Source organism: Propithecus coquereli, unplaced genomic scaffold (genome assembly GCF_000956105.1).
Source record: "Propithecus coquereli isolate 6110/MARCELLA unplaced genomic scaffold, Pcoq_1.0 Scaffold270, whole genome shotgun sequence".
Lineage (NCBI taxonomy): Eukaryota > Metazoa > Chordata > Mammalia > Primates > Indriidae > Propithecus > Propithecus coquereli.
The window spans coordinates 1,267,700-1,292,124 of NW_012148286.1; the positions used below are offsets into that span (position 1 = coordinate 1,267,700).

The 24,425-nt window shown below is 36.4% G+C and overlaps 1 protein-coding gene across 2 annotated transcripts in view; it reads right to left on the minus strand.

The window, feature by feature from the left end:
* The window catches only part of PLA2G4A (phospholipase A2, group IVA (cytosolic, calcium-dependent)), a 158,333-nt gene that overhangs the window by 16,497 nt on the left and 117,411 nt on the right, over positions 1-24,425 (minus strand). For both annotated transcript variants that reach the window (XM_012647830.1, XM_012647831.1), the window contains 5 exons: positions 17,808-17,945; positions 17,630-17,722; positions 14,030-14,101; positions 8,989-9,231; positions 2,934-3,118 (listed from right to left, as the gene is read on the minus strand). In XM_012647830.1, the coding sequence (XP_012503284.1) occupies positions 2,934-3,118; positions 8,989-9,231; positions 14,030-14,101; positions 17,630-17,722; positions 17,808-17,945 (731 nt within the window). The remainder of the gene's footprint in view (positions 1-2,933; positions 3,119-8,988; positions 9,232-14,029; positions 14,102-17,629; positions 17,723-17,807; positions 17,946-24,425) is intronic.

Sequence of the window (24,425 nt, forward strand, 5' to 3'; positions counted from 1 at the left end):
GAATGCAAAACTATATGACCCTGGTGGTCACACCCTCCCACATACACACAAATACACGCACACACACCCACACCCACACACACACACACACCCATGCACACACATGCTACAAAGACAGACTAGAAAAAAATACCAAAATACTAGCTTTTGTTTAGAAGCAGTTGACGTACATTCCAAATTTCCATGTATTTTACAAGTATACATTCTTCTTAATCACAAATAATAAGTCAACATTTTTAGGAGTACTTCAAAGTATAATGGTTCTTTTTTAGAGGTGCAAAGTGATATTCTAAAACCTCCTCTCAATATCAACTCATTAAGGCAGTGGGGCTCTGATTCATATATAAAATGATGGCTTTGACATTTTGCTCTCCCATTGGTAAAATGAATAATACAGTACCTTCCACCACCAGAATCAGACTGTAAGCTATCATCTTAGAGTCATCCATTGAAACCCACCTCCCCACTGTTCCTCACGGGTCATCAAATTCTGCTCTTGGTGTTCACAGTCACCTGCCCTGGTGCAGTACTTCATTATCCTATGGTTGGCTAATTCCACTCCTATGGTTGGCTAATTCCAATCCTTTGCCTTCCATTTTCCAACTCATTCTACTTTCCACTGTCAGATTAATCATCCTAAAATTCCAATTTCATGAAGTCATTTGTCTGCTGGAAATCGTCCACTGGTTCTCTATTCCCTATCATTCACTCTTAAATTCTCCCCTGAAGCCCTCCTAAGGGAGCTTAATATCTGTCAGTCTAATCGGATCACTCCAGTCTCTCAGATGTGCTCATTGCCATCTCTGTGCTGTTTTCATCCTATTTCATGTATTTCCCTGTTCATCAACACCAGGACACACCAATCTATTTGTATACTCATCTGCTAGAAAACCCATACTTACATAAACCCAAATAATCACTTAAAAATAAGTTTCACAGTTTCCTTCCAAGTAGATCTTATGTATAAAAGCCTTTCTCCCCGCAAAGTCAAAATGTTACAGAGATCAGGAACTACGTTTTCCCATTAACTGCTGCACAAAGCACAGCACACAGAAGAAGGCACAGGAAAAGGTGCACAAAGGAGGCAGCTGGTAAAGGGTATTAGATCCTCATTTTGCAGCCTTGGAATCTGATCCAAGCCTGACCCCTTCTCAGCCAGCACTTCCCCAGCCAGGTCCTACCTGTGCTCGTGTCACGCATCTTGATTAATTTGTTGATGAAGCCTTATCTCACCAATCCTTGCTTCCTCGTCTAAATACCACTACCTCACTCAAAAAAGATAAAATATGAAAGAAGCTTGAAAATATGAGTTTTTCTATATATTTAAGGATAATTATCATAACTGCTATTAATCTTGAGAGCAATTTAATCATCATATGATAGAGAAGAAACCAGATGTGCCGGCAGAGGACACAGGCTATAACTGACTCTTCCTGGTTAGGAGATGATGGACTGTTTCAGCTAATCTCTATGAATTTTCATTTCTTAATCTATGAAATGGGAGTAATAACTCCCTCTTAGAGCATTTCATTCATTCACCTACAAAAAGCGTCCTACATACTCACATTTTGGCCAGCACTCACAAGGCAATCAGGACCAAATGATTAACACGAAACAAACACATGTACAAAATAGTATTATAGTCCTAAGGAGTTCACACACAGTGGAAGCAATACATATGTAAGCAAACACATGCAATACACCATGATAATTGCTGTATCATTAGAAGAATTTACTAAGTCCTAAGTACTGTAACTATATGTGCGGAAGTCAAGAAAGATAACATCTGTGATGTGTCTAAAGAAAATTTGGGGTATTCCAGACAGAGGAAACAAAAAGCATTTATGGTTTCACTTGAGTGATGCCACACTGCTGCCCAGCAAACTTTCTTTATTGCCCTATTCAGGACTTTTTCTCACTTCTTCACAGAGGCAGACTTTTATTCACTCCACACCCCTGACTCCACTACTTCCGTATTCTCATCCTCACAAGATGACACTGATCCTAATTCCTATAAAAGTTAGAAGTCATCAGATGAGGTCCATCTTAACTTCCCTTCTCCATGCCTAACAACGAGTGCCCATCCAGAGCCATTATTCCCCCTTCTCTCTTGCCCCGATATGGACATTTCCATACTACTCTCCACGTGTGTCTTTGATCGTCCCCTACCCCTATAACCTTCCCAGACTTTATCGTATATTACATTTCTCTACTCTCCAATAATATCTTCTTCATTAATGACTCCTAGCCATCGGTTTTCAAACATGCTCATCTTGTTTATTAACAGTCTACCCCCCACCACACGCACACAGTTTTCCTATTCCCCATACACTCTTACAGGTACAATCCAACTCCTTCTTCCCAAAACAGTCTACAGAATTGTCTCCATTTTTTAAAAATGTCCACTCATCCCTGAAACCACTGCATTCCAATTTCTACCCTTACAACCAACCCTACTGAAACTGCTCTTGTCCAGTTCATCAAAGACTTCTTGCTGTTCTTATACATATTTTCAATTGGTTTTTGTAACATTGAGTACTTCCTTTGTTCTCTTCCTTTCCCCTAGATATTGTTCTTCAAAGTACTATTTTGAGTCCACTGCTCTTCTTCCTAAAATGCTCCACGCATGGTTTTAGGTATCTTTTACCTGCTAACTCCCAAATCTCAGCCTAATTTCCTTTCTAAACTTTAGACCTGTTGTATCGTTCTCGTCCTGCTCAAGACTCTGAACTTTATTGAGCTCATTGGAATCATTTAAATGTTTCTTCAAGCAGACGAGTGATTGAATCACATCTGCATTTTAAAAATATTACTAACAAAAATGTAGAAAATAGGCTAAAGGGATGAGAAACTGGGGTCAAAAGGACTAAGAGATCTATAAGGCATGCAAGAGAACATGGGAGAGAACAGAATGCTATACGAAGTCTCTTTACCTTGAACGGAGGACTGGAGTCGCTTGGCCTTGCAGAGAAGTCAAAGGAGATGATCAGATCGACCCCTCTCTGAGGTCTCAGTATCAAGGGATATGGCAGGTTAAACGTGAGCCCACTGTCCACTACATGAATCTTTTTACTTTTGACATCCAGAGGCTCATATATTTGCTCAAATTCATCAGGATCTTAAAACGAAAGAAAGCCAAGAATGAGTCAAATGATCATTTGACATTATTTATGATGTAAAAAGGCTTGTTCAAAATTTGAGAGGCAGAATTTCATATAGTTAGGCCCTCAGGCTCTGAAGACAAATAGAGCTGGGCATGAGACCAACTTTAGCAATTTTAAGTGAATTATTTTCTTCAAGTCTTAGTTTCTTCATCTGTAACATCAGGATAAAAGTAATTATCAAATAAGGTGCTGCAGGGATTAAGTTGGACAATACATGGGACGTACTGAGTTCTGGCCCTGGTATGAACTCTAGGCTGTGACCACTTTAATAGCATCATCTTACATTATATAGTCTTTACTGGTTTATAAACATTTCCTCATGCATCCTCTTGCTTAATTCTTGTAACAGACAGGTGAGGTAAAAGACATCTACAAATGGAGAGTGAAATGAATTAAAATTCATCTGTAAAGTGGCATAACTGGGAGTAGCAGAATCTGGATGGATCCCATGCTGTCTCTCTCCAGTTGAGGGTGCATCCACTATACAGTGGGGGTCAAGGAAGAGAGTCCAGCCAACACACTCAGCAAACATGTATTGTCTACCTACCTCTCAGGTACAATTCTAGGTGCTGAACGAGATGGAGATAAACTCTGCTCTGACAGAGCTTATACTCTGAGGACATTTCTCTTTTAGCCATCTTGCAATATGCAATGAATTATTAACTACAGTCACCATACTGGGCAAGTTCACCAGAACTTTTTCCTTCAGGCTAAATAAAACTTTGTATGCCTTGACCAAGGGAAATTTGACCTTTGGATCCCTTTCCTGTTCACATTCTCCACCCCTCTCCCCCATGCCAACCTCTGGTAACCAGCATTCTAGGCTCTGTTTCTGACTTTCTTAGATTCCACAAATATGTGAAATCATGTGGTATTTGTCACTTTATACCAGGCTTATTTTGCTTAGCCAAATTTCCACTAAGTTTATCCATGTAGTAAAAAAAAGACAAATGGTAAGCAGTATTTCTTAATTGTGTTGCAAAGAGCGTAGTTTTGCAAGACATAAACAGATGTGTCATACACAAAATAAGAATTAAATAATGATTAAATAGGAGCATATCTTGAGAAAGACAAGATTCAACAGCTTAAAGTAATAGCCAGTTATATGGTATATAACCTACTCCCCTTACTATGGTTTTCAGTACCATCACTTTGGTATGAAGATGCTATTTAATCCTCACAATAACTGTATAAAATAGGTACTACTATTATTTTTATTTTATAAGCAAACTGAGGCTTATGCTAAGTAACTGCTCAAGATTGTCCTGCTAAAAAACAGTGCAGCTAAGATTCAAACATAAGCTAGTCTACTTTTAAAGTACTATATTCAAGGCACCTTTAAGTAGGTCTTAAACTCATTAGGGTATCCCATTGCCTTTGAAGAGGGAGATAGAGTTGCCAATTTTTCCAAATTTATTTGAACTTGAACTGGATTTATCATGTAACATCCACTAAAATGTCATAGAGTATGGGATAAAAGCCATATGGAAGAATATCCTCCCATAGTTTAAAGCATACAAGATTTCCAAACCTGTGAATGAGTTAATCAGGTTTCTGATAGGTATAGAAACATAAGTCTGTTTTACAATTATGTAACATTTCCTCAAAGCAGTTCAGTTGTGGATATTTGTAATGGTCATTTTATTAATATATCACACAGATTCAATTTACAATGTACAAATATTTGGATGTCTGTGTTTTGAACTCTGGTTTAAATTAACTCATGTCTTGATTTCTTATTCCAGATGGTGTATGTCACAGTAAATAGCATAAACACAAAAGTAAACAGGAAAGAAGTCATGTAACTAACGAAAAGCTTCTCCAAAATTTGTTTCTACAGGTATACAATTATTTTGCAGTAAACAAAGGGATTTTCACGATCTTATGATTTCTCTTGTTTTCAAAAGATAGTCTCAAAAGTGAAGTAAAAAAAATAGTACACTTTTTCCCATTTTGAGGAATTTTTTTAATTCTAAGATACTCAAATTTTAATTTGTATAAACAAAATCAACATAGGGTAAACTAAGATATAAGATTTTTCCAACATAATAGCTAAATTAGATAAAAATCTCTGTTTTTGTGTAAAGGGGTACAAAATTAAATGAGAAATAACCTAAAATTAATGTTTTCATTAAATTGTGGCATTTAGTTGTATAAGAGGAATTTTAATGAAGACCTTATGAACTAAAAGGATCATAGTTAGTGATACAGCACTATTAGGCATCTACCCAAAAGAACAAAATACATTCTATAATAAAGACATCTGCACTCGAATGTTTATGGCAGCACAATTCACTATTGAAAGGATGTGGAATCAACCCCAAGTGCCCTTCAATCCATGAGTGGATTAATAAAATCTGGTATGTGTATACAATGGAATACTACTCAATTATGAGAAACGATGGTGATCTAGCACCTCGTATACTTTCCTGGAGCCCATCCTCCGAAGTGAAGTATCACAATAATGGAAGAATAGGCTCCACATGTACTCGCCATCAAATTGGCATTAACTGATCTACACCATGGTGCTCACATGGTAGTAATATTCTCCAAACTCACAACTAATGGACGTGGTGAGCATTGTAGGGGGGAAAAGGCACGCCTCAAATCATGGTTTGGGTGAGGCAAAGTCATAACACGTAACCAAAATGTTTATACCCCCACAATATCCTGAAATAAAAACAAACAAACAAACAACTTTTAGCTTTCAATCCAGACATATGGCTATTTTAAAACTTGGAAACAACAAGAGGGAGATAAATAGGGTCTCACTTAGTAAAAGCCTTGACTGAAAAAGCACTAATCAATCCAGTAAACTCAGTCTAAAAAGCAATCATTTTTAGCAATATTGGTCTGTAAACAATAAAGTTTAATTAGTTTGTCACTGAACTGGCTGAATTGTTTTCACTGAAATCAGTACCCTATATACATTTTTTAATTGAATAAATATAAAATGAGTAAAATGTAATTTTAATGAGATACACTCTGAGAAATGAAACTGAAAGTTCTTTCCAAAGATGATTCATTTAAAACTATATTAGTAACTAAAAGAGTAGAATTGGAATGTCCCTAATACAAAGAAATCATAAATGCCTGAGGTGTTGGATACCCCAATTACTCTGATTTGATTAATTCACATTGTATGCCTGTATCAAAACACTACATGTACCTATAAATATATACAGCTATTATGTACCCATAATAATAAAAAATAAAAATTATTTTAGGTTAGAACACTTTAAAATCTTTCAACAAAAGAAATATTTAGTCTATATAATACCATATTTTGGGATGATTGATATTTTATATTTCTTCCTATTATTTTATGAAAACTGTCTATAATTCTTCTTTGAAAGGGCATGAAACAAAAGAAAGCAATCAGACAAGGTGATGTACAACTGTTATTCCCAAACCCTAACACACACATTTAACCCACATTCTTGTTTGCAATTGTATCCTCGATTAAGGTTGTATCCTTGCTGACTTATAGTTCCATTAGGATCCGAGTTCCTGGTTTTTAGTTTTACTCTACTTTCCTATCGTTGTTACCTAAAGCACATAAATCCTTCTATTAATCAAAACTTCAAGGATGGCCCATGGAATGATTTTGATCTTTATGAGGCCAAGGATTACATCTGTCTTATTGACTACTGGATCCCAAAGACTAAGCACATTATAAATATTCTGTAAATACAGTGTGAATGCGAGAATGAACAAAAGAAAGAAGGAAGATGAAAAATGCAGAATAATTTGAAAGAAAATAAGAAAGATGAAGAGACATAATTCCTAAAGTTGCGAGATTTAGCTCATAAAAATACAAGATGCCCAGTTTAATTTGAATTTCATATAATCAACATATAATAATTTAGTGTATGCCTCAAATATTGTAAGGATTTTATATATATATTATTTATATACATATATACATATTATTTGAAATTCAGATCTAACTGGGCATTTTGAATTTTATCTGGCAACCCTAATACCACCAAGTCTACATAAAATATTACAAAACTATCAGGAAGTTGTTAAACTGTGGAATGAAGAAAACGTGCCGTGCAAACTACATAAGCAGCTCTGCTGGATGATGCAATCAAAGTGAAAACATAAAACAGATGGAATAAAGTATACACAAACAGAACTTCCATTTTTACATCAGAACGATAATGACTAATAAAACCAAGGGCTATGGGAAAGGGAAAGGCTTAGAAGCAATGTCTAGAGACCCGTGTCCCAATCCCAACTCTGTTGAGAAATGTTAGACAAAGATGACAGAATTATCTTTTTTGGTCTTCCTTTCCTGTAGAGTAAAATAACTGAATATTCTCTGTACATCTCAATGTTGTAGAAGTTATTTTTTAAGCCCATCATCATTCATCTACAAAGTGTGAGTTTCTAGAGGAGACATGTTTTATTGGTATTACAATGGCAATAAGCATAATCATATGCCATAAAACAAGAAAAATAATGTCACTGATGTGGTTAAGAGTATTTGTATTTTGGATGGATTTTAAAAGAGGCATTGACTTTATCACAAATAGACTTTTATTATAGTTAATATAAAAGAGTTTGGATTACAGTATGTAATCAGACATATCTCATATCTTAGAGTTTGATACCATAAATATAATTCATTCAAAATATGAATTTGCACTCATTTTTTATTAGGCAACAGGAGTCACTTTTGCCTCTATAATTCCCCTATAATTCTGTCAAGCAACAGATAGAAACAATACTCCCAAAAGACAACAAAATCTAAAGCTATATCCTAATTTTCAAAAATATTTTATAGGCATGATGCTTAAAGAACAGTAGAAAGGTTTTTTTTTGAAATATCCCATTTCAGTTTGTACAGCACCGGTCCACGTCCTTAGACAAACACAACTGAAGAATGAGGTTTGGACAGTTAAAGGAAAGATGATGGGGTGACGAAGTATACACGCTTCAGATGGCAGGTCCATGACAAAAAAGATTAGTATGTGTTGATTAGTCACCAAGGCAAATGTAATCTATAGCAGACATAGAGCTGAAGTATAAAGGGAATTATTCTTGAGGATGTGGCTAAGTGACAAACCTGAAAGTGACTAGCTTCTTGCCAGGCGGCCGTAAGAAAGTGACCTAACCTTTCTGAGAACTGGAGGGACTGATTCGATCGCCTGGTGGACTCTGCAGCCTGGCTAACTCAACTCCAGCCCAACCCCAAGGCCGCACGCACCCCAGCACCGCACTAGGGCGTCAGGCTAAGGGCCGCGTTTGCTAGATTCCCTTGCAGCTCCAGTTCTGCTGAGCCCTGGCCTCTGCCAAAGAGAAACACACCACGTGAGACATGAAAAAGGAAATGAGACAGAGGCTACGTTTCTGGTATTTTTACTGCCAAGCGTAGTTGCTGAGGCATTTGTGGGGATGATTCTGATGTGTTTTTGGAGTCATTCCTGGAAGCTCAGCCTAGGGCTTGCTCATCCATGCCTTGGCAACAATTTTGTAAGCACTGAATTCCCTAGTTCAAACCCCTTTCAGTTAAACAAGGTAGAGAGTTTCCTACTTTCTGCAAGTGAACCCTGACCCATACAGGGAGGGTCTAAAGTCTCTCTCAAGATTTCAATGAAAATTTTCTATACTGACATGCCTAGACCATTTCCCACCCGAAGTCATTTTTTCTCCCCCTCAAAAAAAAACCCCAGTAATTTGGAGCCCTTCACCTATTAAATGCAAGTTGTTGGAACTGAGTATAAAGGAATTAATGTTAATAATTAAAATGCTTCTCCCCAGAGAAGGTATAAAGATCTTCTGAATTAATTTCCACCGATTATATTTTTGTACTGACCTGCTACAGCTGTATCCAGTTCATCTTCATCGAAAGATTCCTGTGGGTTGAAGTCTCTCAAAGGAGACAGTGGATACGATGAATTGAGGTTCAAGCCCAGCATGAAGTTGTGCACCTTCCCAGCACGGCCTTCTCGGGTATTGAATAAAGCCGAATCACTCACCAAGGCCATTAACATACGATGGACCCAACTTGCTTGATGATCATTTTGATAATCTCCTTCAGCATCTTCATTTTCAGTGCCTAAGGAAAAAGAATAGATCATCATACAGACTCCGAAATGAATGTTTTACACAAGGATCTTCTTTGGATAATTGAATGTGAAACTTAACAGTGAAGTTCTATGGCTTTTGATTTCATCTATCTTATTTGTATAAATTAATGTAGAAAATATTTCAATAAATCATTTTGTTCTTAAATTGTTCTTAGTTTACCTTCTACCTATAGCCAGAGTAAAGGTTATATTCTTGATAGTGCCGCTGGGTTTAGTCTTAGATTTCCAGGTAAACTTCCTTCATTTTCTCATTTCTTCCCTTTCTCAGCCATTTTCTTCCTTTTCCCTGGCTTCACGCGCAAGCACACACATACGCACACACAGAAACGCACACACACACAGAAAATCCACAGTAGCTAATCCTATCCTCTGCATTTCCTGAGTTTCCTTAAGAATTTTTATCCCGTTTAGTAAACTCCAGGAATTAAACAAACTGAGGAAAGATAACTAAAGGATTCAACATACACTTGCTATTCAATAAATACCCTTATGACCTGTTGGTCATCTGACCTGTCGTTTCATCCTTGATTATAAAGTTTGGGGATTTAAAACCCTGTAATTTAAACAAATGCTAAACATGTTTTTAAAATTCAGCAATCATCCAAAAGAAGCAGTTTTAAATGACTGTTTCCTTAAAACCTATGCAAACATCACTACTACTGGGAAGCTACATTGTCTAGTAATTTAGAGCACTGGCTCCAGAACCAGATTGCCTGTGTTCCAATCCCCTCTCACTGTTTACTAGTTAGTTACCCCTTCTCTTCCTTTATTTTCTCACCAGTAAACCTCCTAATGTTGTTGTAAGGATTAACTGAGTATGTGCATCCATGCAGAGCTCTTAGAAAAGTGCCTGGCCCGTATTAAATTCTTAATAAATCCCAGCTAGTAGTAGAAACAGTTGTAGCAGCAGCATAATCATCATCAATATTATTCACTCATAATCAAAATCAAAGAACACTGTATGGTAGAGTATAACTTCACTTGCTCAAACCCCCTCTGTTCTGATTTCTGGAAGCTCTGCGTATGAACATACATGCACAAGTAACTGTGTGTGCATACATGTGTATGACTGTGTGCATGTGTTGAGAGAGAAAGAAAAGAGAATCTACATTCAAACTTCATACTTTCCAGTAAATGTAAAGTAAACATACATAAAACCATAATAAATAGTGATTTTTATCTTCACAAAGATTCACTTAACCAAGCTGAGTAAAGGAAGAGATCTTTCTTTCAGTAACCAATCCTGATGACTACATATTCACTAGAAACAAATACACTATTTTCTTCTCCCACAGTTTTCTACTGCCAAATATGACAAAGAAAATCTTTCACTAGAAAGATTCAGGCTTTCAAATGAATGATTTTTATCTCCAGTTACGCAGGATATGATTAAGGTACTCAATTATTTCTACAGATTTGGGGTGCCTTCTCCTTCTCCTCCTACTCCTCCCCCTCCTCCTCCCCTCCCCCTTCTCTTTCTCCTTCTACTTCTCCTAAAACTCCCTACTTCTGTACCAGAAGAAGATTTACCTTCCTTATGATACATTTGAAAATGGCATCATTTGCAGGACAAACCCTGCAGTCAAAAGATAAATGATATTTATTGCTTATTAGTTACAATACTAATAGGACATTTCTATTTATATCACCATTTACAACTTAAAGCCTTTTTGTATGCATTTACTAATTAATGATTGCAAAAATTATGTGAGAGGAGGTAAAGAATTCTAGCATATATCTGAAGAAAGTAAAGTTGAAAATGACTAAAGACCTTGCACAAAATCATATGACTGAAAGTCGAGGAGGCTCAACAGAATAAAAAGATAAGCTACAGACTGAGAGAAATTATTTGCAAAAGACATATTTGATAAAGGACTGTAATACAAAGCATACAAAGAACTCTTAAAACTCAACAATAAGAAAACAAACCTAATTAAAAATGTCTTAGGGCCAGGCATAGCGGTGCATGCCTGTAATCCCAGCTACTCAGGAGACTGGGGAGGGAGGATTGTTTGAGCCCAGGAGTTGGAATCCAGCCTGGGCAACACAGCAAGATCCCATTTCTAAAACAAGGCAAAATAAAATAAAAAATGGGCCAAAGACCTGAACAGACACCTCACCAAAGAAGATACACAGACGGCAAAATGTATATGGAAAGATGCTCCACATCATACGTCATCAGGAAAATGTAAGTTAAAACAATAATGAGATACTACTATTAATACATATCTACTAGAGTGGCCAAAATCCAAAACACAGACAACACCAAATGCTACCAAGGATGTGGAGCAACAAGAACTCTCATTCATTGCTGGTGGGGATGCAAAATGGTACAGCCACTTTGGAAGACAGTTTGGCAGTTTCTTATAAAACTAAATATCCTCTTGCCATATGAACCAGCAATTGTGTTCCATGGTATTTACCCACATGAATTGAAAACTTACATTCACACAAAAACTTGAACACAGATGTTTACAGGGACTTTGTTAATAATTTCCAAAACTTGAAAGCAACCAATATATCCTTTCAGGTGAATGGATAAACTATGCTACATCCAGACAATGGGATATTATTCAGCAATAAAAAGAAATGAGCTATCAAACTATGCAAAGTCATGGAAGAATTTTAAATGCGTACTACTAAGTGAAAGAAGCCAATCCGAAGAGGCAACATATTGTATGATTCCAAGTATACGACATTCTGGAAAAGGCAAAACTATGGGGACAGTAGCAAGATTAGGACTTGTCAGGGTTTGGGAGAGGGAGGGATGACTAGGCAGGGGACAGAGGACTCCTGTATTTTCCACTCAATGTTGCTTGAACCCAGAAACTGCTCTAAAAACTATTAAAAGGAAAAAATAAATATTAAGCACTAAAAAGAAAACCTCAAAACCATCCTAAATATCATACCCTAATCAAGGCTGGTACTGAACCCAAAGCAGCCATATTGAAAAGCTTCTTGAACTCCTCAGCCTTAAGAACCAGCCAACACTGCAGAGGTTATCAAATTTACTGCCCACAGATAGAAACTGGCTTGAAAATTGACAAATTATTACTAAATCTACTTGGCCGTCTCTAAATCAATACACAATCAATGCTAGAGATTCTAGCCATATGATGTCTATTTCTTTTGTACTGGCTAGCTTCCTTCATTAAATGGAAATTCAAAATAAAAAGAACTTGAACAACTAAAATGTAACATTAAAATTTAAAACATAAAGGAGCCAGAATTATGACTAATTTTCCTTCCAGGGCAGGAGTCTTTTGGGGTTCCTCGTGATGACCAGGGCTGCTGTATTTGCTCAGGTAAATCATGGGCTGCAGAAGGCAGCAGGAGAGAGGGCAAATCGGGGCTGAAACCCAGCTTATACTCCACCGGCCACACCTTGTGCCCAGACAAAAGCTTCACCTGCCCAGAGAAGGGATTCTCTTTTTTTAAAGTTCACAAAACACTGCGTACCCACCATGCTGCGGCCCTGTGCAGCTGCATTCCCCGGAGAAGGCACCTTTTATCTAGTTTGCACAAACTCATTTTAAGAGGAAGTAATAGCCCAACTATGCAAAGAGACTTTTTTTTTCTTTTTGAGACACAGTCTGGCTCTGTCACCCAGGCTAGAGTGCAGAGGTGTCATCGTCGCTCAATGCAACCTCAAACTCCTGGGCTCAAGCCATCCTCCTGCATCACCTTCCAAGTAGCTGGGACTACAGGCACGTGACATCATGCCCGGCTAATTTTTTCTATTTTTAGTAAAGACGGGGTTTCGCTCTTGCTCAGACTGGTCTCGAATTCCTGAGCTCAAGCGATCCTCTCGCCTCAGCCTCCCAGAGTGCTAGGATGACAGGCATGAGACACAGGGCCCAGCGGAAAAGAGAATTTTAATTTTACTGATAATTGAACAAAGATAAAACTGGCTCTTTCAGTAGCTACACCTTGCCTGGTGAAATTCCTTAAGTTTTGGACAATAAAGTATGAAATATATTCCAAAATCTAGATGGTATACAAACTATAATAGGACAGATTCGCCCAGCTGTTACGTCTTCCGTTTGTTTTTTGTTAATTTTTTTGGACTATTGGGGGCATTTTTATCAGTGAATATGTGAACACACTGTGTCAAAATGTAAAATCTCTCCATTTTACCACATAACATTTGCAACAAATATGACCCTCATGCTTGTTGCAAATCCAGTCTGCCCCAAGTCCATTGCTGACTATGGTAATCCACATGAAACTGAAAACCACCTTGTCAAATGCAAAAGGACTCATTTATACTACCAAACAATAGATGCGACAAGTTCTTGATCATTTTCCACCACTTCATCCCTGATCCCTTCCCAAAAAGTGAGGTGTTACCACGAGATAAGCCTCAGGAATGGAGTGAAGAGACAATTTTTCACATGTTACTTAATAATAAAATTTTAATTTTTAAAACCGTCTAAAATTGTTCCCAAATCGCAACATCCATGTTAAGAAGCCCAATGTCCTAATCAGACTTAGAACAGAATTTGGCATTTCTATCATCTCAGATTTGTTCATTTGTTCAACTGATGATATTTTTGATGTGTTAAAAAAAAGAAGTTAGAGATATATATGTGCTGTCTATTTTATTACATACGCAACATTTAATCCTCTCTCTCAGTAGAAAGCTGCAATCCTATTACTCCAGTGCCGTAAGTGGAGACTACCATTAGCATCTTGAGCGAGAGACTCAGGCAAAACATTCACATCCTTCCCCCGTGGATCTCTGCCAGAAGTTTCCTGCTCTCTTACCTTTGGGTTCTTGTGACTCATCATCACTGTCTGAGCTATCGTTACTCACAATATGCTTTGCTGTAATATTTTCTGTGGAAAAGAAAAAACAATTAAGCATTTAGGTGTGAAAATTCAAATTTAAATTTATTATCAAGAAGTAACCTGAGCAAAACCACAGAAGGAAGTCTACAAAGCTCTACTAGTGTACATTTAGATTTATTTAGTAAATCTAGATTTGTTAGAGTTACTATTGTTTCCAAATTTCTCATTGGAAAATGAAATTTCCCAGGAAGTGAAAAATTAGTTTAAATTTATTCATTCATGACTTAAAGGAGGTAATTTTACATGTTTATCATAATTATGACAAAAATAGCAACTTGATTATAGGAAGCTCCTTGTTATAGCAAAAATACATGTTTTTCAATTAAATGTTTTTAAATGGTGTTTATGAAGTTATCTTTATTTATATATTTATATATTTATATAAAGGATAAAACCAAAATCTACAGGGGAGCTAGAGAACAGTTTCCTCAAAATGAATGAAAGCTACTAATATAAATCATCTTTCGAATTCAATTATACTGAAAATTCTGATGAAATTCACCTTTTGGTGTCAAGAATTTGTGTTTCCTGCAGAACATATTAACAGAGTGTTTTATAAAAACTAAAATAGCAACCATAAATCCTTACAACAAAGACGGCAGTAAAATCTAGCATAATAACTAGCTGTATTTTTTCAAGTAAAATGTACCTAAACAATGAAATATGTAGATCATCCTCATCATCACTATTTGTAAAGGAAATCAAACTATGTTTGGACACCTATGTGAAATCACTTTTCTGTTGTGAGTTCTCTTTCCTCTTCTGTTAGTCAATAAAATTCTTTTATTTTAAAAAGCTAACTCCAAAGTTACAAATTTTGGAGATAGAATCATTTTGGGGGCTTTAAACTCAAAGAAATATAGGTATGACATTTGGTTTCCCCATATTACTTTGCAAATGTTTATCTTACCTACGTAAATGGCATGTATGCAAATGATCAAGAGTATGTAATGGAAGGATTAGTAAATGCTTAGGCAATAGATTGACATTTATTTTTTATTTTTACTGCACAACTATATATATGAAATTCAATAAAATAAAATGTTCACAAGCTAATATTATTCATTTCATTTCAGGACTATTATAGATATGAATTTTGTTGTATAAAGGAGGGTAACGTTAAGAAATGATCCACTCCAAGTGTCATATACATTAAGTGTGTTTCTGGTCCTACCTGTAGCTTCTTTTCTTTCCTTAAACATTTTCTTTCTATTTTTTTTGTTTTTTTGGTCACATTTGACACTCTGATCTAAGAAAACCGTTCACCAAAATATTGTCTTCTTTATAAGGAAGCTTTTATGATATGAATAGCTAAATATTCTGAACTTACATTAATGTATTTTCCATCTCTATAGTATAATGTACAGCTCCATCTTTTCAAAAGCATGAGTTGCTCACATTCAAACCTCCTTAAGAAAGTAAATAATTTCATTTGGAGTTACCTGATTATGTTCCAATTTACCTGAAAGTCTCTCCTCAGAAGGAAGAAAACAAACAAAAAAACCAAACACTACTTCTGAATACCCCTTTAAGAGGTAGACTTCACCCAGCCAAAGGATTAAAAAGTCACCAGGAGTCCTCAGGGTCCCCTCAGTCACCTCTCTGGTTTCATTTCTGGAAACCCTTACTTAATCTGAGGTAACATGTTTCCTGCCGACCGGAAGGTCACAAATACACAATATTCCACCTCAGCCTGACACATAGAACAAGTAAATAAGCTGCCAGACGGCTGGCCTCAAAGGGAACTTCTCAACAAAGAGTCTTCTCAAAACTATTTAGTATAAACCTCCTCCTGGTCCTTGGCCTTAAGCCACCGTCTCACCCAGCTTCAGATGTATTATTTCAGTCCTATTCTCTTCCTTCCTTAGGAGGAAAAAAATAATAAACCTTAGGGTATCTGTACTCTTTGCCTTCTAGTTATCATTAAGAGAATGTGCACTGTGTTTAAGGTCACGGCAGGCTCAAGAGCGCCACCTACCTCGTCGGCTCATTAACTGGGCGATGATCTGAGGATAGGAGTAAGTGCAAACACAAAGTGCTTTTTCGATTGTTTTTGTTTTTATTTTAAAATCTTTGGCTGTAATGAAATTATAAGATCACTTCTCTATGACTTATTTGGAACAATCCAAAAATCCAAATGACACTCTTAAAGAAAATATTCAGGGCTATAGAAGTTTGCTGCACTAAATATGAATATCAACTAAAATACTGAATAACTAAAATCAGCTCTTGCAGGAGGAGTGATAATACTACTCATAAGGAAATTTACAGTGTTCACATTGTTATAATTGTATTCTCTTCTGCACATAAAGCTTAATTAAAGCCACTGTCATTGCCTAGGATAACCAAGGGCAGTTCGTTTAAAAATCCTGCAGTAGGCTTTTTACATGCACTCATTCTTCAAGTGAATTGATTATTGAAAAAGTTATTAATGTTATTCTGTCAACTTTTCTGTTTTCAAATAGATCTGCGATACTTTCCGGACAGAAAAGAGACAGTAGGCAGTTGCGCTGACAGTCCCTGGCACCCTTCTCCCTGGTCCCTGCTGATCCGGCCCCAAATTCAGACTTAGCCTTCCACTGCTTCTTTACACTATCAGTCAAAACAGCCAAAACAAAAAGGAGTGTGGATTAAAATACAGATGGCAAGGCTTTGGGGAGATACCGAATATATGTTTTGTTTTATTTGCTTTAAGTCAAATTTATTCATTTAAGAAAACATATTTCTATAGCACTGTTATTGCTATTATCATCATTATTATTTTTTAGAGACAGGATCTCACTTTGTTGCCCAGGCGGGAGTGGCAGGATCACAGCTCATCACAACCTTGAACTTCTGGGCTCAAGCGATTCTCCCGCCTCAGCCTCCCACATAGCTGGAATTACAAGCACAAGCCACCAGTGTATTATAATGAATCAAAACCACTGGTCTTGTGATTGAGTTTGTCTACTATTTCAATCTTTGTGAATATTTTTAAATTTATTATGGACGAATGGGTTAGATTTAATGAAAATCATTAGTTTTCCTTTACTAGACTTGATTTGTTTTTCTCCCCCCTCTTTTTGGTATAATTTAGCTGTGAGATGCTAACAGGATTCTAGTGAGTTAGTATTTAAGGGTGAATAAACGGTGACAAGCGTGAATTTATCCTTAAGTGTCATACTGTATCTAACTTTTGATGAATCTAATCTTTAAAAACTACCTTTATTTAATAAAAGGGCTTCTTAATAAAAATAGTATGTTTAGAAAAATAATGACAAAAAGGAATGGAGGTATCCTATTAAAAATTATTCTTAGGAATCAATGCTTTTTATTAACTCTATAACCTCAGGGTGAAAATAATACTTAAGAAGTAATTTACATATGAGTTTTAGAAAATATTTAGATGGGTTCAACCAAATTATTGATAAATTTAGAATAATTACAATCCTTATGAAGATTTAATTTTGTCTCTATGTTAACAAAATTTAACAATGTAGCGTAATTTTTATCAATGTAAATATATTTTTATGATACCTAATTCTTCCTCCATTGTGGAACCTTTATTTTGTGAAGCAGAAACTCCCAAGACTCTGTTGAACAATATAGAAAAGGCACTGCCCCAGACACCTAAAATAAAGCAGAAACAGAGAATATTTAAAATGTGCCGGTATTTAAAATAGTCAAACGAACTAGTGATAAGGTTTTGACTTACCCATTAAGAAATGCAAGGGGTTTTCTTCATATTTCTTCACAACTGTTCCCATAAAAAATTTGCTTCCAAATAAGTCAGGAGCCATAAAAGTACCATATTTAGCCATGCCAATTTCATATGGACTAAATTCAACCCAATCTGAAAGCATTTGAAACACAAGACAATCCATTAATAAGAAAATGCTACAGAGATGTAGAAAGATAATAATCACTTCAAATATGCCATGGTTACTCTCATTCATTTATTTAAAATATTAATATAAAAACATTAACAAATGCCTATTATGGTTACGGCAATGTGCAGAAGTTGAGGGAAAAAAATGTTTATATACCATAAGATGAGACAATACAAAAAGATCCCTTCTAATTGCATGGAAAATATGCTTTTCCATTTACATATCGAAACATCTTTCATAAAGTCCATCTTTATTCTAAAGAATAGAAAACTGAAAACTGCAATCAGATAGAAACTCCACGGAGGAGACAGAAGAAACTAACTCTTTTTAACAATGGAAGCAGTCTATGGAAATGGAATAAAATGTTTTCTGACATTTGCTTTTTTCTCATCTTCACTTAATTTTGCTTATTTACCATTTATTCTAACTCACAAGACTACAACGCAAAGTTTTTATGCTGGATGTCTTAGAAATACGAGGTAATTAAGGCCGGGCACGGTAGCTCATGCCTGTAATCCTAGCACTCTGGGAGGCCAAGGTGGGAGGATCACTTGAGGTCAGGAGTTCGAGAAATAATAATAAGTAATAGCACCAGTAAGGTATACTGTCTAAGAGCAGAAGCTCTGGAGTCGCACTGTGTGCGACCTGCTGCTTACTAACTGTGCTTACTTACTTGGGTATTTATCTTGTCTGTGTCTTAGATCACCAATCTATAAAATGGGAATAAAATCAGTAGGTAGTTTGTAGGATTGTTTTGAGGATCCAATGAGTCAAGAAATGTTAGAAGAGGGCATGGCACATTTTAATTGCCCAGTAAATACTTTATATTTCCTGTATTCCCATGGCTATATCTAATAATTATCTGAATCTTAGTGGATTCGACAAGAAAACTCCTGGTTTCTGACTCCCATTTCCCACACTTGCAACTGCTTCAGTCTTTCCCTTGTTGGTCAATGGTACTACTGTTGATACCACTATTCAGACTTTAGGATTAGCCTTGACGTTTCTCTTTCTCTTATAGCTCACATCTGAAGCTCAAGCGCTGTAGGCTCTTCCAGCAGGTATGCAGAACCCAGTCCCTTGTCCACCTGCCCATCATGACCATACTAATACAAACTTCCATACTTTCTCCCCTGGATCTGCACAGCAGCCTCCTAACAGGCCTCTACTCTGTTCCCCTACTATCTGTTTGATACCCCGTAGCCAGAGTGAATTTTAAAAAATACAAATCACAGCACACCAACACCAGCTGAAAGCTTTCTACTGGCTTTCCATAATAGTGAAAATAAAAACCTGGCCTAAAAGGCTCCATGATGGTCCAGATCACTCCCTGTCTGACGCAATCTCCTATCGCATTTCATCTCGCTAATTCCACTTCAGCTGCACAGACTTTCTTGCTGTTGCTTAGAGAGGTCAAGTTCATTTCCAACCCAGGGCCGTACACTCGCTATTCCCTTCTCAATTATAAGGCCTGCTCCTACCTAATCTTTCATGCAAGGTTTTTGCTGATGATCCTAAAGTCTCAACACTATCCACCCCTGCTCAACCCATAACCCTCAGCCCCACTTTATTTTTTTTTTTCAGTTTTTCCCTTTGTGAAATTATGTCAATAACCTCTTATCCAACAATCCAAAGTCCAAATAATTCCAAAATCCACAAGCTTTTTTTGTTATTTATTTGGTGGTAAAACCTGATCTGAACTCATTTAGAGAGAACCTAGTCTTGAAATGATGGGGTGGGGAGCTCTTTTTATAATTTATTTGTCTCACTCATATTATGATATATCCTATTGGAGAAATATCACTCTGTTTGATTATAAGATCCCACTAAGGTATTAGGAAATATACAATAGGAGCAGCTTTATATCTTTAAACGTCTAAATTATTCTAAATTCCTAAACACCCGTCATCAACGGTTTGAAAAGGAATTGTAGATTGTTTACTCAATGGCAGACCAGAACATTCTATTTTCGTGAAGGAAGTTACGAAATCACAATTTTGATGAGATAACATTGTAATTTATTCCAAATCAAAGCCAAGCAGCACATATACTCTTCATCAGAAAGTGGTGTGTTTTATAATGATTTACATGGAGTTAGTAAGACATGACTAGCAATGAATCAGGAGCTGTTAGGAAAATTTCTGTATGCGTACAAGTAATTTCCTATCTCTGAATTTCATATCCCTGTCTTGAGAATTAAAGCATGACAACTTCCTGGTTCCTACTTTTCTAGTGATATTTTCTTTATTAATGCTGTGGCCTGTGCACAGGGTAATTACAGACATCCTCAAGAGCTATTCCTCACTTCAGAACTCACCATGGTAGTATCTGACTGTTACTCTCCTGCTATTGGCTCTTGCATTTCGACTTGGACCTCTCTCCTGCACCTCCATCCACTTCCAATTTCTCGTGGAGCATGTCATCCCCCCTCCCCACTATACTTGCCCGGATAAAAACTCATCACCTTTCCTCCCAGGCCAGCCTGCCTATTTCAGTAAGCCATGCTCCCATCCATCAAATCCATCATTACTTCCCTCTGAGGACTTCTAGGCCTTTCACCACCTACCCTTTCCTCTCCTTATCAGTGTGTCCCCAGCTGCGGGACCTTTTCACACAAGCTCAGCGATATCTCTGCTTCTGATTTTTTTCTTTTCCAATCGACCTCTATGAGTCACCAAAGTACTTTTTTCAAAAACACTACTTAAATAATTTTATTGCCTGCCCAAAAGCATGAAATATGTCCCATTATGAAAATCAAATAAAAACATTCTGTCTGGAATTTAAATCTTTCAATAATTTGGCACCAGTGGTTTCCCCAAGTGTACCACCTAGTCTCCACTAATGTGCTCACAAGTCCTGGGCTATTTTCTTTTCAGTGGTGCTCGAGACTTACCTTTGGCTTCCCTTCTGAGCATTTTCTCATCTTGTTCCCACACAAAGATGTCTTTTCACTTCCACTTGATATATCTTTCCAAGTTCAACTGGAATCCAAATTCCATCACCCCCATAAAATCTTTCTTATGACTATACTAAATCTCTCTGATATCTCATCTTTATGCCACCCTACATGCTATTCTAGGTGTACGATATTAATTTTTGCATGTTTCATTTTTGTCTCTTTAAAGGGAATTGTAACTTTCTTCAGGAAAAGTAGTATATTTTTACTCCTATAGTTTCTGTCAAAAAATTTAGCATGATGCTGAGTTCGTAACCGTAAGTTGTGCTCAGTAAATGCAATTTATTCACCAATAAAAAATTTTTAAATGAAAGCTTTAAACCCTCACAGTAATGTAGTGAAGTGGAGGAGCCAAAAATATTTAACAGTCTAAATACTAATGTTTATTTGTTGAAAATTTCCAAGAAATTTTTAAAGGAAAAGGTACTTAAAATTATTCCAAGGGGGAAGAAAAATGTTCTCTGGTATTATTGAAGCAAAGTTATTGGTAAAACTTCTGTAAGCTCATTTGGTTATTTGATTTTTTAAAATCTAATTCAGAGAATATTTCAATTTTTTTTCTCTAAATAGCCAGTTTTAAATCTAAGGAAAATTTAAAGGAATAAAGTACAGATATGTCTTCATTTTTTTTTTTGCGATAACTCAAGTAAAGCTACTTGGACCCTCACGGCATGGGCCTTACAAGGTCTTAAGTGGGTACAATATCCACATAACTCATGTTTAATGGCTTTGTTCAAATCTATTGGAAGATACAGCTCAAAGCTCCTCATCACAGAAGCTTAATAATGAAGGTTAGTGGTACTACTCAGTAGAAGTATTGCAGTTAGGCAGTTGTCAAAATCAGACACATCCGAGTCAAAAGACTCCTAACTGGAGATAAAACAGTCTTTTCTCACTCCAGATAAATCCAAAACATTCACCTACCAAAAAATTATTAATTCATTAATTATTTTGCTTAGGTTTTTCTCTTGAAAATGGCTACTGACTAAAAGTTCAAACTAAAAAGCGGCCATTGTGAAATGCAATAACAATCATACCAATAATAATAAGACTATTATATTTTTATGTGTCCTTACAGTTTTCAGTCTTATCTTATGCATATCTCATACAATTGTCTCAATAGCTGTGTAAGACAAATTTACAGCTAATAGTATCTTGTGATAAAATAATGCGGAAAATAAGAAACACGAGTTAAATGACCAGCCTGAGGTATTTCAACTTAGAAGTAGGAAAAGGTTTCCAAATTAGAATCCAGTGCTCTTTTCACCATATCATAACGCTTCCTGAGTGAAAGGTGATTTATTTGGCCATGCAGAGATCTGAGGTGATGCAGAGATCTGACTATCCTGCTAGTGCTACATACCAAACAATTTCAAAAATTTCTAGACTTCACAAAAGAACAGCTATAGGGGGAAAAAAGCAATTTTCATTATGGCACCTACTTTTCTTACATAATAAAGTCTCAACTCTCTATTATGAACTCCATCACAGCCAAAGGTGTGGTTCCTTATTGCTGTTAAACATGCCATGTTTATCCTAGACTCCTACTGTATGCTTCCCTCCCATCCTTGACAATCCAGAAATTAATATTTGAATAATTAACATTTGAATGTTTTCATATTCAAATCCTATTCATCTTTAAGATCTAGACCTCTCACTTTTCTTATATAGCTTTTATAGAATACTCGAAATTATTAAGATTTACTAGAAACTTAATTTGGGCCTGCCAGTATTTTAAATATTTTACATACTTATCTCGTTTATTTGGCAAAACACTATAAGGAGAGTCTCATCCTCATTTAACATATGAAAAAACTGAGGCTAAAAGAGGTTACATAACTTGTTGTATAGTAACATTTCTGTACTCTCTTGTGCCTTTACTTCTTTAATAATTATTATAAATTGTCAAGATTATAAAGTCTTATAGAACAGGGACAAAAATATTGTAGTGAGGTGAGGGAGAGGAGTTCGCCTTTAGTTCCTGGAAGACTAAATTCTACATGGTCAGTAATCAGAGAAGCCAATAAAAGGAACAAAGGATTTTTGAGGCCAATTCTCAGCTCTGCTACTTACTGTCTATGCGGCAATGTGCAAATCATTTAATCTTTCTGAGACTGATTTTTCCTCTATGAATCAAAGCTAAAGATACCTATCTTCCTAGATTGTAGTAAAAATGGAATAAAATAACAAATGTGACAAGTGCTTTCTGAACCATAAGTATGATAAACTTGTACTCAATATTTTAGCAAACACTTGTTGAATGAATGAATCCCAGGTGCACCAATTTTTATAAACTATTCAAATTTCATGTTTGAGACTAGGTGGTTAAGAAAGTGAAACAGAAAAATTACAAAAGGATTCTGGATATAAATCTGCTAATCATACATCATTCATGAGTGTTTTTTAAGTTCATTGATGCGACTGAAGTCACTGAGATACTTTTCCTAAAAATAGAATGAACCACAGTAGCCATGGCCAGAAATGCCACTGCATTCAGACCAACAGAGCCCCCAGAATTATGATGTCATGTACTTTTAGAGCACTCAAGAAGCATAGCTTGAGAAGAAATATACATTTACCCCTGAGATTTAACAAAACGAGACCTTTTGCTTATCAGCTGCCATAAATATAGACTAGTACTTTTTAGGTGCTGAATTATAAAAATAAGAATAGTGCTTTGAATGACAAACATACAGTTGGCTCTCCATATATGTGAGTTCCACAGATTCAATCAAGCACAAGTCAAAAATATTCCAAAAACAATTCCGGAACATGTTACATTGCTGCTAACGTGTAATAATGCAGTTAGGTCTACTATGGTTGAGTCTGTACTAAACATGTACAGACTTTTTTTTCTTGTCACTATTCCCTAAACAATACAGGGTGACAAGCATTTACATAGCATTTACGTTGTATTAGGTATTATAAGTAATCTAGAGATGATTTAAAGCAGCAGTCCCCAGGCTTTTTGGCACCAGGGACCAGTTTCATGGAAGACATTTTTCCCTGGACAGGGGTTGGGGGGAGCTGGAGCTCAGGCAGTGATGGGAGCGATGGGCGTGGCTGTAAATGCCATGAAGCTTCCCCAGCTTGCCTGCTGCTCGCCTCCTGCTGTGCAGCCCCCCTGTTCCTAAGTTCCATGGAAGGCAATTTTTCCACGGACAGGGGGCAGGGGTGGGGGCCTGCAGAGGAGCTCTGAGGCCCAGTCCCTAACACGCCACATGGTTGGAGGCCACAGAGTTAAAGCATACAAGAAGATATGTGTAGGTTATATGCAAATACTATGACTACATCATTTTATAAAAGCAATTTGAGCATCCACAGATTTTGGTGTCCACCCAACATCCTAGAACCAATGCCCTGCAGATACCGAGGGACTACTGCTGTACAACGTATTACCCAATTAATGAAAATACAGCCAGCAATTAAAAGACTATGAATTATCTAAAGGCACTAGGCATATTATTTTGTCAAATGTTATTAAGAA